At 39.9% G+C, this 17359-nt stretch overlaps 1 protein-coding gene across 2 annotated transcripts; it reads right to left on the minus strand.

The window, feature by feature from the left end:
- Positions 1–4735: 4735 nt before the first annotated feature.
- HAUS1 (HAUS augmin-like complex, subunit 1) lies at positions 4736–17359 on the minus strand. Of its 2 annotated transcripts, none has more exons than XM_010842021.1 (9): positions 17283–17359; positions 16132–16306; positions 12946–13018; positions 11068–11202; positions 9750–9873; positions 9175–9240; positions 8349–8420; positions 7957–8004; positions 4736–6406 (listed from the first exon to the last, which is right to left on the minus strand). In XM_010842021.1, exons 1-9 carry the CDS (start codon positions 17310–17312, stop codon positions 6356–6358), a joined length of 774 nt encoding a protein of 257 aa, XP_010840323.1. In that variant the 5' UTR covers positions 17313–17359; the 3' UTR covers positions 4736–6355. The 2 variants fall into 2 exon arrangements, with proteins under 2 accessions (XP_010840323.1, XP_010840322.1); XM_010842020.1 differs by having other exon boundaries at positions 6225–6406; positions 12883–13018.

Genomic DNA, 17359 nt, shown 5'->3' on the forward strand with positions numbered 1-17359 from the left:
ACAGGCATCACTGACTCGATGGACATGAGTCTGGGTGAACTCCGGGAGTTGGTGATGGACAGGGAGGCCTGGCGTGCTGCGATTCATGGGGTCGCAAAGAGTCGGACACGACTGAGCGACTGATCTGGTCTGATCTAATATAATTGCTTTACAGTGGTGTGTCAGTTTCTCCTGTACAACAATGTGAATCAGCCATATGTATACATATATCCCCTCCCTCTTGAGCTTCCTCTCAAACCCCATCCCACCCCTCTCGGTTATCATGGAGCACCGAGCTGAGCTCCCTCTGCTATACAGCAGCATCCCACTAACTATGTTTTACATACGGTAGTGTATACATCGGAGAAGGCAATGGCACCCCACTCCAGTACTCTTGCCTGGAAAATCCCATGGATAGAGGAGCCTGGTAGGCTGCAGCCCATGGGGTCTCGAAGTGTCGAACATGACTGAGCGACTTCCCTTTCCCCTTTCACTTTCATGGATTGGAGAAGGAAATGGCAACCCACTCCAGTGTTCTTGCCTGGAGAATCCCAGGGATGGGGGAGCCTGGTGGGCTGCAGTCCATGGGGTCGCATAGTCAGACACGACTGAAGCGACTCAGCAGCAGCAGCAGCAGCAGCAGTGTATACATGTCAATGCCACTCTCAACTCGTACTACACTCAGTCCCCCCAACCCCGCCATGTCCACAAGTTTGTTCTCTGTCTGCATCTCTGTTCCTGCCTTCACATGTGTTTTCTCTTGGATATACAGCTGGGACTTAATTTGCTGGGTCATATGATAACTCAATATTTAGTCATTTGAGACCCTGCCAAACTGTTTCTAAGATGATTGTACCATATTACAAGCCTACCATTAGTGTATGAGGGTTCCACATCCTCATCAACACTTGTCATTATCTGTCTCTTTTATCCTTCTTGGTATGAGACAGTATCTCATTGTAGTTTTGAGTTTTAGTTTCCTGATAATCAATGATGTCAAGCATCTGTGCATGTGCTTATTGGGCATTCATATAAATATATATGTATATATATACACACACACACACACACACACACACACACACACACACTGGAGAAAAGTCTTTTCAAATCCCTTACCTATTTTTAATGGGGTTATTTGTCTTTTATTATTGAGCTGAGGTTTTATAGATTCTGGATATAAGTCCCTTATCCGACATATGATTTGCAAATATTTCCCCACATTCTGTAGATTGTCTACTCACCGTCTTGGTGGTATCTTTTGAAACACAAAAGTTTTTTATTTTCAGGAAGTCCAATTTAACTATTTTTTTCTTTTGTTGCTTGTGCTGTTGGTTTCATATCCAAGAATCCTTTGTCAAATCCAAGATCATGATTTGTCTCTAACTTTTCTTCAAAATTTTATAGTTTTCATTCATATCAAATGTTTTGAGTTACTTTTTATATATAATGTGAGCTACGGGTCTGACTTTATTTTTTGCATCTAATTGTCCCAGCAACACTTGTTAAAAACTGTTCTTTCCCCAAAATCATCTTTGGATGATTTTGGCTTTTTTATTACCATGAACTGTCCATCTTTATTTCCTGTTCTAACATCTATTTTGATAATACTGTAAATTTTCTTTTAAATTGTGCTTTTAAAATTTGTTTATTTACTTATTTTTATGTTGGTTGTGCTGGGTCTTTGTTGCTGCGCACTGGCTTTCTCTAATTGTGCTGAGCAGGAAGGGGCTACTCTCTAGTTGGGGTGTGTTGTTTGTTATTCAGTCATTCAGTCATGTCCAGCTCTGTGACCCCATGGACTGCAGCACACCAGGCTTCCGTGTCCTTCACTATCTCCCAGAACTTGCTCAAACTCATGTCCATTGTGGTAGTGATGCCATCCAACCATCTCATCCTCTGTCACCCACTTCTCCTCCTGCCCTCAATCTTTCCCAGCATCAGGGTTTTTTCCAATGAGTTGACTCTTCGCATCAGGTGGCTAAAGTATTGGAGCTTCAACTTTAGCATCAGTCCTTCTAATGAGTATTCAGGGTTGATTTCCTTTAGGATTGACTAGTTCGATCTCCCTGCAGTCCAAGGGATTCTCGAGTCTTCTCCAGCACCACAATTCGAAAGCATCAATTCTTTGCTGTTCAGCCTTCGTTACGGTCCAACTCTCATTTCCATACCTGACTACTGGAAAAACCATAGCTTTGACTATCTGGACCTATGTCAGCAAAATGAAGTCTCTGCTTTTTAATACACTGTCTAGGTGTGAAATAGCTTTTCTTCCAAGGAGCAAGTGTCTTAATTTCATGATTGCAGTCACCGTCTGGAGTGATTTTGAAGCACAAGAAAATAAAGTCTGTTACTGTTTCCATTTTTTCCCCCATTTACTTGCCATGCAGTGATGGGGGCTTCTCATTGAGGTGGCTTCTCTTGTTGCGGGGCACAGGCTCCAGGACTGGGCTTCAGTAGCTGCAATGTGTGGGCTCAGTAGTTACAGCTTGTGGGCTCAAGAGCTCAGACTCAGTAGTTGTGGCACACGGGCTTAGTTGCCCCACTGGCTTAGTTGCTCCACAGCATGTGGGATCTTCCCAGACCAGGAATAGAACGGGTGTCCCCTGCAAGGCGGATTCTTAACCACTGGATCACCAGGGAAGCTGTACTGTAAACTTTTAATTGCTGTTTACATGTACACATTTTCCATGATTTTACTTTTAATCTATCTGTATCTTTATATTTAAAGTGCATTGGGACTTCCCTGGTGGTCCAGTGGCTAAGACTTCAAGCTCCCAATGCAGGAGGCCCAGGTTCAATCCCTGATCAGGGAACTAGATCCGACAGGCTGCAACTAAGGGTTTTCATGCTGAAAGTAGGACATGATGCAGCCGTGTAAGTAAATAAATGAATATTTTTAAAAGAATAGCATTTAACTGAGTCTTGACTTTTTTTACTCAAGCTGAAAATCTCTGCTTTTTAATTGGAGTATTTGTATCATTTGCCTTTAATGCCATTATTGATATGGCTGTGTGTAAATCTACCATCTTGTTTTCTATTTGTCTCTTTTTATTTCCTTCTGCTTTTGGGCTGAGCATTTTTTATGATTCCATGCTAACTCCACACTGATGTATTAGATATCCCTCTTTTTGTTTTATAACTATTGTTATAGGACAGGAGTTTGCAAACTACTGTATGTGGGCTAAATGTGACTTGCCATCTGTCTTTGTAAATTAAGTTTTTTTGGAATACAGCCATTTCCATTTGTTTATGTATAGTCTATGGCTGCCTTCATGTTGGTATGGGTTTTGAGCTAATTCTCACCACCAAGGCAAATAATCTTCTGAGGACACTACTCGGTGTTCTATGGAGCAGGAAGTAGCTCCACTCTAGCTTATAGGAATATGAGAAAATCCCAGTCCTTTGCATGTTCCAGGAATTTTTGTCTGTTCCTTTCCAGTGGCTCTTTCAGCGGCTTCAGGTGATTTCCTCCTGTGTGTGCAAATCAGTTTAGACAAAGATTTGAATAAATACCTCTGCAGACCTGCAGAACCCTCTGATATTTTCTGACATTTTCCTTTGATTTTCTCAATTCTCATCTCTCTCTCTTCAACTAGGCAAGATCACCAGGCTGTTTGGGTTCTCCTTCTCTGAGCTATGAACTTGAAAACCCTGTCCATCACTAACCTGGGTTTATCACAAGGCTCACCTTGTTTCTTTCTCTTATGAATTAATGTCCTAGGCTTCTTTGTTACTCAATGTCCGAACACTATAGTTTCCTATTTTCATTTGTTTTTCTATTTAAAGCCATCTAGTCAGTGTGATCACTCTTATTTCAACATGGCCAAAAGCAGAAATCTATAAGTTTCGATATATAAAATTTTCATCATTGCCAGTTCTAAATATTTTCTAATTTGCAATTTTTGATTCACAGTTTTAGAATGTATTTCTTAAATTCTAAACATACAAGTTTTCAGTTATTTATTTTTATCTAATTGCATTGTACTGAGAGAGCATGCTGCATATGGTTTCAGCCCTTTTGTAATGGTTGAGATTTCTTTAACTGACCACTAGTTGGATAATTTTTGTAAATTCTCTGGATGCACTTGAAAAGAACATGTACCTGTGGCAGTCTGTAACAGGATTCTTTATATATCCATTATCAAGTTTGTTAATTGTGCTGTTTAAATATCCTGTATCCTTGCTGATTGTTTTTCTGCCTGTTCTATCAATTTCTAAGAGAAGATGTAATCTATCTACTATGGCGTGCTGCAATTCATGGGGTTGCAAAGAGTCGGACACGACTGAGCGACTAATCTGATCTGATCTGATCTGATTGTGAATCTACCTATCCTCATTTTTAAGACATTTTTTCAAGTACCTTAAATAACTGGAGGTGTTTTAAAAACCTATTCTTTAAATCTTTGTCTTTTATCTAAAACAATTTTCATACTTACTTTACTATTCTATAAAATTATGTAGGTTTTAGGTTTCTTTTTGATTCTCATATTGTACATGTTTTGCTTTTTTCTTTGAACATAAATTTCACGTGTTAAGTGTTAGTCGCTCAGTCATATCTGACCCTTTGCGACCCTTGGACTGTAGCCCACTACTCTCCTCTGTCCATGGGATTTTCCAGGCAAGAATACTGGAGTGAGTTGCCATTGCCTCCTCCAGGGGATTTTCCCAACCCAGAGATTGAACCCATGTCTCCTGTGTCTCCTGCACTGCAAGCAGATTCTTTACTTGCTGAGCCATCAAGGAAGCCAAAAAATAAATTTCAAAGGTTAGTTTTATCAACTAGCTGCTACAGCCAACAATCAGCCCCAAATTTAAAATAAGCTCCAAACAATAATCATTTATTATTTCTTATGATTCTACAGGTTGACTCCGTGAGCTTCCAGCCTGGGACAGCGTGGTTGATCTATGCAGTCTGCTAGTAGGGCTGGACAGTATAAGACCTCATTCACATATCTGGCAGTCGGCAACCTGTTTGGTCTTGGGGTGGGAGCAGGGCTCAGCTGGAATTACCTTTCTTTGCTCATCCTCCAATAGTCCAGGTTTCTTCACATGGTAGTCTCAGTAAGAGATGGCAAGCTCCAACGCATAATGAGTTTTTAGTCCTTGGTTTTGTCCTATTTGCTATTTGTCTCATTGGTCAAAACAAATCATAGGGCCAAACCAGATACAACAGGTGAAGATACAGACTCCACCTCTTGATGCGAGAAGTAGCAAGGTTAGAGTACAAAGGGGGAGAGCACAAAGGTGGGAGGGATTTTGGTGGTTATTTCCACAGTTGATCCATCAAGTCACCTTACCAAAAGCACTGCAGTTAAGAAACAAATGACAACCTTGGAAAATATTCACAATTCAAATTGTAAAAGATTAATTTAGCTAACACACCAGAAGCACCTATAAACTGTTAAGAAACAGATGAAACAATCATACCTAAATGGCTAAAGGATATGGACAGTCTCCAAAAAAGGAAATACAAATGTCTTTTGCATTATATTTAGCCACATATTTGTGGGAAAGGAGAGGGAAATTTTTAAGGTCAATTAGGTAATCTTTAAAAAACTAATTGATTCTTGATCCCATGGTGCAAAATTTTTAAAAGTACAAAAAGGTGCAAAGTGAAAAATCTCTCTTTTCTTCTTTAGACTACATTTATCATGGTTCGATTTTATTTATAAGAGATATTCCCATACAGGAAGTTTTAGTGTTTCAAAATTTTCAAATATTTCAATCATTTTATTTATGGCTCCTGGATTTCAGTCGTAAGTTTCTGACTCTGATTATTTAAAAATCAAAATATTAAAATTCCTCTATGATTTCTTTTACTATCTTTTAAAAAAATATTTAAATCTTTGATCCCTTGAAATTATCCTGATATAAGGGGTAAAGTATAGATTTAGCAGCATGTGTTAAATTATCCATCTCTCTATTACTGATTTAAAAGGTCATCTTTTTCATAAACCAAATTCCTACATACATTAACATTTGGAATTAGGCAGGTAAGCAGATCAGAAAAAACAATAGCAAATCCCAAGAGAAGGGTGCGTGGGAGGAACATAACTGAAGCTGCAGAATCTTTCCCTTTCATTTAGCTGACCTCGTGAGTGACTACATGATGACTGTCATGAGTTCACCTAAGAGAGCTACTGAAGGACATCAAGCCATTAACAACATAGAAAACCAATGTTTCTTCATATGAAAACTATGCATTTGCACATAAAAATTCAATACACAACCAGACACCACTATTTCATCAACAATGACATTATTTCATCTAAGAACACAGAAATTAAGTTATACGGAATGTCACAAGGAAAAAATTCTTTAAAGTCCTATTTGATCTACTTTGTTAAGAAAGGTGAAATTTATTTGGCTCTGGTCACAGTTCCATCATGTTTACTCTCTTTGTAAGTTCAGCTTCAATAGTATCCTAAAGGAAGAAATAAACACCATAAATATTATAACTAAGGACATAAAAAAAAGGGCTCTAAATTCTAAAGCTATTTAAAATAAGGGAAACAAAAAGGAAAACCACTAAAGCAGAAATTTTAAACAATATCATTATAAATGAGATTTTCCTTGCTTTTATATCTTTCCCACTTCCCACACTCCAAGTTTTCAGACTCCTAATAAACATCTAAGGAGGGGAAAAAATAAAACCCTTTAGAGAGGTGAATGACACGCTACATGAATAGATTTTCCTGACCTGTACTCCTTAAGCAACATACTTTTGCAATGTCTCTCACATCGCTCTTTTCCAGTCTCACTGTCACTGTTCTCATTACTTCTCATCTGGCCTAAACAGGCCAACTTGTTTCTGTAATTTTCTTTCTCTATCCTCCAATCTACCTTATACACTGATTCCAGAAAAATCTTCCTAAATGACTGCCCTGATCAAAAAGCATAACCTTGATCACACTTCACTTTAGCTTAAAAAGCAAGGCAACCCAGAGCAGCTTTCAGTGTCCCCTGCAGCAGCAGTCCCCAATCTTTTTGGCACTAGGGACCAGTGGAAGACATTCAGGGAAGACGTTTTTTCCATGGACTGGAGGTGGGGGGATGGTTTTGGGATGATCCAACTGCACGACATTTATTGTGTACTTTATTTTTATTTTGTGGCAATCTCAGCATATTCTGCCTTGACTTCAGGGTTGGTGTTCACACTCCTATGAGAATCGGATGCTGATGTGACGGGGCAGAGCTCAGGAGGTAATGTGAGCGGCTGTAAATACGCATGAAGCTTCTCCTGCTCACTCTCTTGCTGCTCACCTCCTGCTTTGAGGCCTGGTTCCTAACGGGCCATGGACCAGTCCTGGGGACCCCTGCCCTACAGGCTCCAAGTTCAACCTTCTTTATATTCAAGGCCCTTCACCTCCTAAACCAATTGACCTACTTCAGTCCTATCTTCCACTGCATACCCCTAAGCAGGCAGATTGCTTTACTTGCAAAAGCTTGGAAAAGTCCTCCATTTTTCAGCTCTTATGTTTTTGTTATTTCCTGACCTCCCTGGTGGCTCAGACGGTAAAGCGTCTGCCTACAATGCAGGAGACCCGGGTTCAATCCCTGAGTCGGGAAGATCCCCTGGAGGAGGAGATGGCAACCCACTCCAGTACTCTTGCCTGGAAAATCCCATAGACGGAGGAGCCTGGTAGGCTGCAGTCCATGGGATTGCAAAGAGTTGGACACAACTGAGTGACTTCACTTTCACTTTGTCTAGAATATTCTATGCCTCTCAACTCTCCTTTTCCATCCAGGAAAATCTACACAAAAATGTAAAAGACCACTACGTATTTTTATGAAAAGAATCACATATGTGCCCCCCTAAAGTATTAAAAGATGCCTGGCAATGATATACCTCAAGTGTGGGACTGCACTTTACCTTTACCTCCGAGTAGAAAGGAAAGAAAGAGGAGGAAGGGAGTTTTAGCTTTATCAGCACTTATCTTTTAAAGTCTGAAGGAACAAAATGGAACTACTTACTAATTCTCGCTTTGCTTCTTCAATTTTTACCTGAGCAAGAGATGGATTCTTTTAAAGAAAAATAGAATAAGGAAAGGTTATATTGTCTCGGCTAGGAAACAAGGGGAAAAAAAATACAACGACCCTTTTTAAAAGGCAAAAAAACTTATAGAAAGTATATCCCAACTACATACAATACTGAAATTCAATAAAGACTTTCAACACAGACCCTTATACAACCTAAAACCCCAGAATTGCATTCTATAAGAATTTGGAGCTTATATTTTACTGAAAGAGAAGAAAGAGGAGGACCTAGGTCCTTAGACATGGACCCAGTATTTTCATGATCATTTAGTGCCCTTGGAGAAAGCTGGAGGAGATAAACTTTTTTTTTAATTCATAAAAATAATTACCGGCATTAAATCTAAATAGGACTCCAATTTTTTCTTCAAAGGCATAGTCTGTCGTTTTAGTTCTGCCAATTTCTGAGGGTGAAAAAAAACACACAGCATAATAAAGATATTCACAATGCAATTAAACACTGCACATAAATAAATAAATAAAATGTGACAAAGCATTAACATTAGGACATTTTAAACAATGTAACAAATAAAAGAGCTTCAAAGGTAAATGGATAACAAATGGACACAATCCTTAGAAGATGTTAAAACAGGAAAGTAATACTCCCGTTTATTAAGACTAATATGCTGTCTGGGAATACAAAATAATGTGATTAAGAGGCATCAGAACATCAGGAAACAAGAGTCTCAAACACATATTTATGAATCGTCAATTTTAGATTCCAAAACTCAAAGTACCAAAAAATCTTAAGAATAAAACCATAAAACAAATCTCCCCATTTCTCCCTCTTCCCATGAAAATAGATAAAACTCTTATAGAACCTAAACCCCAGAACTGCATTCTATAGGAGTTGGGAGCTGGTATTTTACTGAAAGCGAAGAAAGATGAATACTTACGTGGTTTAGCACATAATACTTCAATACATTTATTCAATAGATAAATCAATAATCATTGACTCCAACAAATAAAGAAAAAAACAGACAAATGTAAAAATATATATAGATAAACAAGTAGTAAAGATATAAATACTGGTAAACATAAAATACAGAGGTAAAGGAAAAGAAATTGGGTCAATAGTGAAAAAAACTCTATAAAAAGAAACACGCACATCGCGCACTGACGTTTTAAAGGAAGCTAAGTTGGGTAAAGTAAGCGAACCTCTGAAAGTGCTACCAGTGACTGATGAGACAGAGAAGCATCCATTCCTCGGGCTGAAAGCTGCTCCTACAATGACAAAAAAGGGAGCTCAGTTTAAAAAATTATTTGCAAGTGACCATCATTAAATATTTTCAATATATAACACAGTAAAGAGCTATAACTTAAAAAAGAACTTTTTTTAAAAAAAAAGAACTTCTGTAAAAGCTACAAAAAAAATCACAGATGAAGAACAATACCTGCTTCTAAGCACTTTTATGTTGCATGTGAGTCATTTCAGACAGTCCGACAAGATGGTGACAATATGGGTGCAGGGCGTAAGAGCTTGAGCTTTGGGACCTGCATGTGAAGCGGGATCTGCTGCTAGATGGCTGTGTGACGGTGATGGACAGGGAGGCCTGGCGTGCTGTGGTTCATGGGGTCGCAAAGAGTTGGACATGACTAAGCAACTGAACTGAACTGAACTACCTTCACAGTATCCTTGTGTGAGAAGAGAATAATAATACTGCCTAGTTGTGAGGATGAAAGTTGAAAAGAAGTCTGAAGAGAGCTAAATGTATTGAGTCTTCCATACGAACCTCCGCAGTTCTAATCCCAGATCTGAACTCCTCCGACTTGGCTTTCAGGAAGTCCATGTTCTGAAGACGACTGTCAACTCTGGCCCTTTCCGTACACAAATGCAACTCTGCCTTCTTGAGGTCCCTTGAAAAAGTGAAGTTGAGAACATTTTCTTCTTGGTGAAATTATTATGAAAAGCAAACTACTACTTTGATTCAAAGAGTAGATAACATACTTGCTGGATTTTCTAGATTAAATTTTATATCTCAGACTGGCTACTACCACGCATTCTTCCAGGTCATCTTTCTCTCCATGTTGCCATCTGGGATTTTTCTCAAGGAATACTGAATAACTTTAAGATTAATCTATGCTGATTATGCTCAGAGAAAGTAGGTCTGCTGCTCAAAAAAATGACTTAATGGATCCTAAAGACAATTTGAATTATGGGGGTCACAAAGGCCTCTCTTCTAAATGTAACATGACAAGGTGCTTTGCACATACAGAGTCAATATTTATTGGTTAAACTTATACAATATCATATTACTTGTGCATATACATACTCCTGTTTCACAGCATCTAACCTCTGGGGCCATAGGGACCTAAAGAGCCAGAATATCAAGGAAGACCAGAGTTCTAGTAACAAAGGGCAATAAAATAGAACATGACTTTAAGTTGTATCATAGTTTATGACACAGTGGTGGAAGGAGAGAGTGGGACAAATTGAGAGAACAGTATAGACACATACACATTACCATGTGAAAAACAGACAGCAAGTGAGAATTGGTTATGTGACACAGGGAGCTCAACCCAGTGTTCTGTGACAACCTAGAGGGATGGGATGGGATGGGAGATGGGACCGGGGGTTCAGGAGGGAGGGGACATATGTACACCTGTGGCTGATTCGTGGTGATGTGTGGCAGAGGCCAACACAATACTGTAGAGCAACTGTGCTCCCATAATTGTATTTTGTTCTGCATTTCTCAATATTGTATAATTATAATCTTTGATAATTATTAGTTACTCAAGAACAGTTATGAGTATTGTTCAATTGTCATCACCAATAGAATGATACTCATATGCATTCTTTCTGTAAAACTTTATAAGTAATAAAAAAAATTTTTAAAAAAGGGGGAAAAGAATCTACTATACAAAAGATAAAAGTATGTACCCAACCACTCCTATCTTCATCCAAGTCATTTTCTACTTAAAAACACATTTTATCTTACCATTTCCTAATGTGTTGTTTTAAATTATATCTATTGGCCAAAACTAAATCTTACAATGTCCTGTTATTGCCTTTATAGTAAAAATTGTCACAACTTCAAACTAATTACTTACTCTTGCAGACATTTTTCTAATACTAAAGTTGCTGTTAGATTTTTCTCAAGTTTGGCCAATTCAAGCTTGATTTCTTCATTTTTGGATTTGGTGCGAAAAAGATCAGAGGTCAAATCATTCACTGCAGGGATAAAACTAAAAGAAGAATCTGGTCATGTAAACGGACATTAAGGACAATAATTACAATTATTACAATTATTCCTCACTTCTAAAAATGATTTTACTTCCATGTGAATTCTTCCTTAATCACGCTCTTTTACACCTCTATACTATTTTACACGCTGTTCTCATTGGAATACCCTTCCTCAGCTGGCAAATTTCCTTAAAAACTGTATTTATTCCCATTCTGGAATTCACTACCCCTTTCTCGTGCTTTCTACCTACAACTTGTACATTCCTATAATGTTGCAGCTGTCATACTATTTTATAATTTTACAAGTCCATCTCCTTCAATTTACCATGAGCGGAGACGGTCCTTGCCGGCATTCATTATTCTATTCACTTCATTTCTGCTTCCCCAGTGCCTACATAGATAACTATACATAAATGTATATATACATAGGGAGGGAGGGAGGGAAGAAGAGAGGGGAACAGAGATATAGAGCGAACTATACATATATTGCCTGGAGAATCCCAGGGACGGGGGAGCCTGGTGGGCTGCCGCCTATGGGGTTGCACGGAGTCGGACACGACTGAAGTGACTTAGCAGCAGCAGCATACATATATTTAGTATTTGGTGTCTGCTGAATTGGCTTAATTCAAGTCAATTGATTGAATCAAGATTTCTACTGCCATATAGCCTATATGAACTTCTAGCTAGAACTCTTCTGCTTAAATATATATATATATATATACACATATGTATGTACATATATATTCCAAAGTTTTGCATTAGCAGTTAAACAGAACAGCTATACAGTTCTCTGATTATAATCTGTAATGGTAGTCCCTAGCTAAGATTCATCCAACAGGGATAGTTCTAGGACTCTGAAGTCAGATGGGGTTTGAAACCCAACTCTGTCATTTACTAGCTCAGAGAAATTATCTAACCCCCCACTCTGAGCCTCAGTTTCTTCTTAAGGTTGTTAGAAGAATAATGTCTTTACACAGGTAAGATGCCTGTCAGAAGGAAACCTACTCCATCCAATAGGGTAGGAACATGACTAAAAATCATTATGCTCAATAGTAGGCGATTTAGCCTACTGCTTTTCTTACTGTTTAAGGGAATAATCAGTCCTGAATATTCATTGGAAGGACTGATGCTGAAGATGAAGCTACAATACTTTGGCCACCTGATGTAAAGAACTGACTCATTGGAAAAGACCCTCAATCAAAAGATTGAATGTGGGAGGAGAAGGGGATGACAGAGGATGAGGTGGTTGGATGGCATCACCAATTCGATGGACATGAGTTTGAGCAAGCTCTGGGAGTTGGTAATGGAAAGGGAAGCCTGGCATGCTGCAGTTCATGGGGTCGCAGAGTTGGACACGACTGAGCGACTGAACTGACTGACTGAGGGGAATAATGTGATACCTAATCCCTTTTCAACTATACATGAGAACCAACCTTCACAAACCTAATCCTGAAAGAAGAATACATTATAAATTTAACCAAGTTTATCTGAAATAATCAAATATACTCACTAGCAATGATAAGGAGTTGACTAAATTTAGTGTTTCTGCATATATTTCCTATATAAATATAAAATTATTTCCTATAATTTCTATATAGCATTACCCTGAGATACAAAAGCTCCTTAGGTCAACACCTGATAGCATATATGACTGCACAAATTAAAACAATCACAAGAATTACCTAGCTAGAGAGGTATCCTTTGTTTCAAGGACCACTGCACTGTCAACCAAAGCATTCAGATACCTGGAACCAGTGCTGGAGAGACTGGCAGGGGAAAAATTCACACTCTCCATGAGAAGGTCTTGAAGATGCTTGGCTGAAAAGAAATAAGAGTTCTATGGTGACTAAGATCTTTGCTTTGCTTTAATTTTTCAACAGCTTTATTGCAGCCACCCACCTAAAACATATAATTCAATGGCTTTTACTATATTCAGAGTTGGGTACCCATCCTTGTAGGTGTGCAGTGGAATGTGGTTTTGATTTGCATTTTCCTGATGCTTACTGATGCTGTGCTTACTGGCATTCCCTCATCATATACATGATTCGCAAATATTTTCTCCCATTCTGTGTGTTGTCTTCTCATTTACTTGATGAGAAGAAAAAAAATTTGAGATCAAAAGTCTTTAATTTTGATGATTTCCAGTTTGCCTACTTTTTCTTTTGCTGCTTCTGTTTTTGGTATCACAGCTAAGAAACCATAGCCAAATCCAAAGCATGAAGATGTACACCTGTGCTGTCTTCTGAGTTTTAGATTTAGCTCTTACTTTTAGGTTTTTTATTCATTTTGAGTTAACTTGTTTTTTTAAAAACTCATATATATATATATATACACATATGTATTTATTCATTTATTTGGCTGCATCCGGTCTCAGTGGCAGCACTCGGGATCTTCACTGCTCCAGAGAATGTGGACTTCAACAGTTGTAGCCCACAGGCTCTCTAGTTGTGGTGCTCAGACTTAGCTGCCCCGTGGCATGTGGGATCTTAGTTCCTTGACCAGGGATTGAACCTGTGTCCCCTGCATTGCAAGGCAGATTCTTAACCACTGGACCACACAGAAGTCCCTTAAGTTAATTCTTACATATATTATGAGGCAGGGTCCAACTTCATTCTTCTACATGCAGATATTCAGCCATCCCGGCCCTACTCAGCAGACACCAACTTATAGTTGTTGTTGCTCAGTCGCTCAGTCATGTCTGACTCTTTGTAACTCCATGGACTGCTGCATACCAGGTTTCCCTGTCCATCACCAACTCCCGGAGCTTGCTCAAACTCACGTCCATGAATTGATGATGCCATCCAACCATCTCTGCCTCTGTCACCCTCTTCTCCTGCCCTCAATCTTTCCCAGCATCAGGGTCTTTTCCAATAAGTCAGCTCTTCGCATCAGGGGACCAAAGTATTGGAACTTCAGTTTCAGCATCAGTCCTTCCAATGAATATTCAGGGTTAATTTCCTTTAGGATTGACTGGTATGATCTCTTTGCTATCTAAGGGACTCTCAAGAGTCTCCTCCAGCACCACAGTTCGAAGCATCAATTCTTTGGCCCTCAGCTTTCCTTATGGTTCAACTCTCACATCCACACATGATTAAAAGAAAAACCATAACTTTGACTATACAGACCTTTGTCAGAAAAGTGATGTCTCTGCTTTTTAATATGGTGTCTAGGTGTGTCATAGCTTTTCTTCCAAGGAGCAAGTGTCTTTTAATTTCATGACTGCAGTCACAGTCTGCAGTGATTTTGGAGTCCCAGAAAATAAAGTCTCTCCCTGTTTCCACTTTCTCCCCATCTATTTGCCATGAAGTGATGGATGCTATGATCTTAGCTTTTTGAATGTTGAGTTTTAAGCCAGCTTTTTCACTCTTTCACCTTCATCAAGAGGTTCTTTAGCTCCTCTTCATTTTCTGCCATGAGAGTGGTGTTTTCTGCATATCTGAGGTTATTGATATTTCTCCGTGCAATCTTGATTGCAGCTTGTGCTTCATCCAGCCCAGTATTTCACATGGTGTACTCTGCATACAAGTTAAATAAGCAGGGTGACAACATACAGCCTTGACGTACTCCTTTCCCAATTTTGAACCAGTCTGTTGTTCCATGTCTGGTTCTAACTGTTGCTTCTTGACCTGCATACAGGTTTCGCAGGAGGCAGGTAAGGTGGTCTGGTACTCCCATCTCTTTAAGGGTTTTCCATAGTTTGTTGTGATCCACACAATCAAAAGCTTTAGCATAATCAGTGAAGCAGAAGCAGATGTTTATTGGATACTTTAGTATGGAAAATTGTGTCAAAATTTTGTATATATTAGTAGAAATATTTACAGTTTAATGTATCACCCTAAAAGGTGCTTTATGACAGACATAAATAATCTTAACTTTTAAAATCCTTAGAATTTTTGTTACATATTAGTATAGACCAGAGAAGGCAATGGCACCCACTCCAGTACTCTTGCCTGGAAAATCCCATGGACAGAGGAGCCTGGTAGGCTCCAGTCCATGGGGTCGCTAAGAGTCAGGCATGACTGATGCTGGGAGGGATTGGGGGCAGGAGGAGAAGGGGACGACAGAGGATGAGATGGCTGGACGGCATCACTGACTTGATGGACGTGAGTCTGAGTGAACTCTGGGAGTTGGTGATGGACAGGGAGGCCTGGCGTGCTGCAATTCATGGGGTCGCAAAGAGTCGGACACGACTGAGCGACTGAACTGAACTCAACTGATTTTATATGTCAGGCTAATAAGTTTAGACTTATATTTTAGGGGTTAGTATTTTACCATCAGAGTACCAGTAAAATATACTATAATGACACAACGTATTGTTATTGTTCTTTAGTCACTTAGTTGTGTCCAACTCTTTTCAATTCCATGGACTGTAGCCTGCCAGGCTCCTCTGTCCCTGGAATTTCCCAGGCAAGAATACTGGAGTGGGTTGCCATTTCCTCCTCCAGGGGATCTTTCCGACCCAGGGATCTAACCTGTGTCTCCTGCATTGGCAGGCAGATTCTTTACTGCTGAGCTACCAGGCAAGCCTTGTAATATATTAGGTTGCTATAACAACACAGTTTAAGACAAATCTGGGTAAAATAAAGAAGCAATGCTAAAAAACTGTCTACACTAAATCAATCTTGTATACTCTATTGTCAGGGCTTTCCAGGTGGCACTAGTAATAAAGAACTCCTGCTAATGCAGGAGACATAATGAGATGTGGGTTTGATCCCTGGGTTAGGAAGATCTCCTGGAGGAGGGCATGCAACTCCCTCCAGTATTCTTACCTGGAGAATCCCACGGACAGAGGAGCCTGGCGGGCTACAGTCCATAGGGTCACAGAGAGTTGGACATGACTGAAGGGACTTAGCAGGCACGCATACTTTACTCTTTTAAAATCTGGTTACCTCTAGTTAGTATCTCATTCAAAATTCTGTAATTGATCTCACCTTCTGATTCATATTCCTTTGCTTTCTGTTTCAAGTCCTCTGTTACTAGGTAGACATCCCTGTCTCGGATCCTGTTGCGTCCTGAAAGGTTATATAAAATCTCTGTTGTCCGAGCATTCACCTCATATTGTGGAATGGGATGATCTCCAAATATTTTTTTCAGCCATGCAGCGACCTAACCATTACAAAGGACACGAATTTAATAATCCTTGTTTATTTCAATGGCATGAAGCAAATAAGACCAAGTAATGATGAATAGCAAACAAAATGCTTTCTATGAATATTCTGGCATCCTACTTACTTCACATCCTAATTTGTCTTTAGGGAGAGAGATATCAGATGTCAGGAGCTTAAAAAGTGAGCAGGTACAGCACAATCAACAAAATTACCAGAAAACAATCTGTTCTTCCCCAAAGCTACGAAAGCAGTATTAGGCAAGTATTTTCATAGGAAGCTCAATATGCAAGTGCTAACCATTATTATGGGCACAAAGTCTGAAAAAAAGAGTTGTCTCCAACACATCTCAAGTCCCTCAAAGCCGGAAAGCTCCTTGAGTTGGGATGCGAGATGCGGAAAACAGGTTGTGTGTGCTAAGTCGCTTCAGTCCTGTCCGCCTCTTTGCGACCCCATGGACTGTAGCCCTCCAGGCGCCTCTGTCCATGGGATTCTCCAGGCAAAAAAACTGGAGTGGGTTGCCATGCCCTCCTCCAGGAGATCTTCCCGACCCAGGGATCGAAACCGTGTTTCTTACACCTCCTGCATTGGCAGGCAGGTTCTTTACCACTTGGTTAAGAGTGAGAAGTCTAGTAAAAAGCAGCAGTGAACGGCGAGGCCTGGCTGGAAGCTGAGTTTGGGATCAGAAGTCCCCCTCCAGTGTCCAGGGAGAGGTTTCACACGAGAGGCCTCCTCAACCCTTCTCCAAGCCTGAGTCCCAGCAGGGAAGGCCGGGAAAAGAAGGGAAACTCCCTTTTCAGCGTTGGGGTGGGGTTGGAGGGGAGAGGGGGTAGCTCACAGATGGTGAAAGCCGGACTAAAAATGGATCAGCAGAGGAACATAGTAAAAGTGGCTAGCCCAGGAGATCCGCCGGCGGGGCGGGTGTGTCAAAGACGCGGTTTCCCGGAGGCCGCAAAGCCCAGCTCCCGCCCCATCACCTGCGCCTCTTTTTCCTCTAGAGCTTCCATCGCCGCCAGTCCCGCCACTTCTCCAGCAGCTCCTCACGGAAGAAGCG

This window comes from Bison bison, unplaced genomic scaffold, assembly GCF_000754665.1.
Source record: "Bison bison bison isolate TAMUID 2011002044 unplaced genomic scaffold, Bison_UMD1.0 scf7180017864170, whole genome shotgun sequence".
NCBI classification, from domain to species: Eukaryota; Metazoa; Chordata; class Mammalia; order Artiodactyla; family Bovidae; genus Bison; species Bison bison.

Coding starts and splice junctions, on each gene's coding strand:
- HAUS1 (XM_010842020.1), bottom strand. CDS start 17,312: ATGGAAGCTCTAGAGGAAAAAGAGGCGCAG. Junction 16,307..17,282: donor TAGAGGAAAAAGAGGCGCAG/GTGATGGGGCGG, acceptor TGTAATGGTTAG/GTCGCTGCATGGCTGAAAAA. Junction 8,005..8,348: donor CCTATTTAGATTTAATGCCG/GTAATTATTTTT, acceptor TTTCTTTAAAAG/AATCCATCTCTTGCTCAGGT.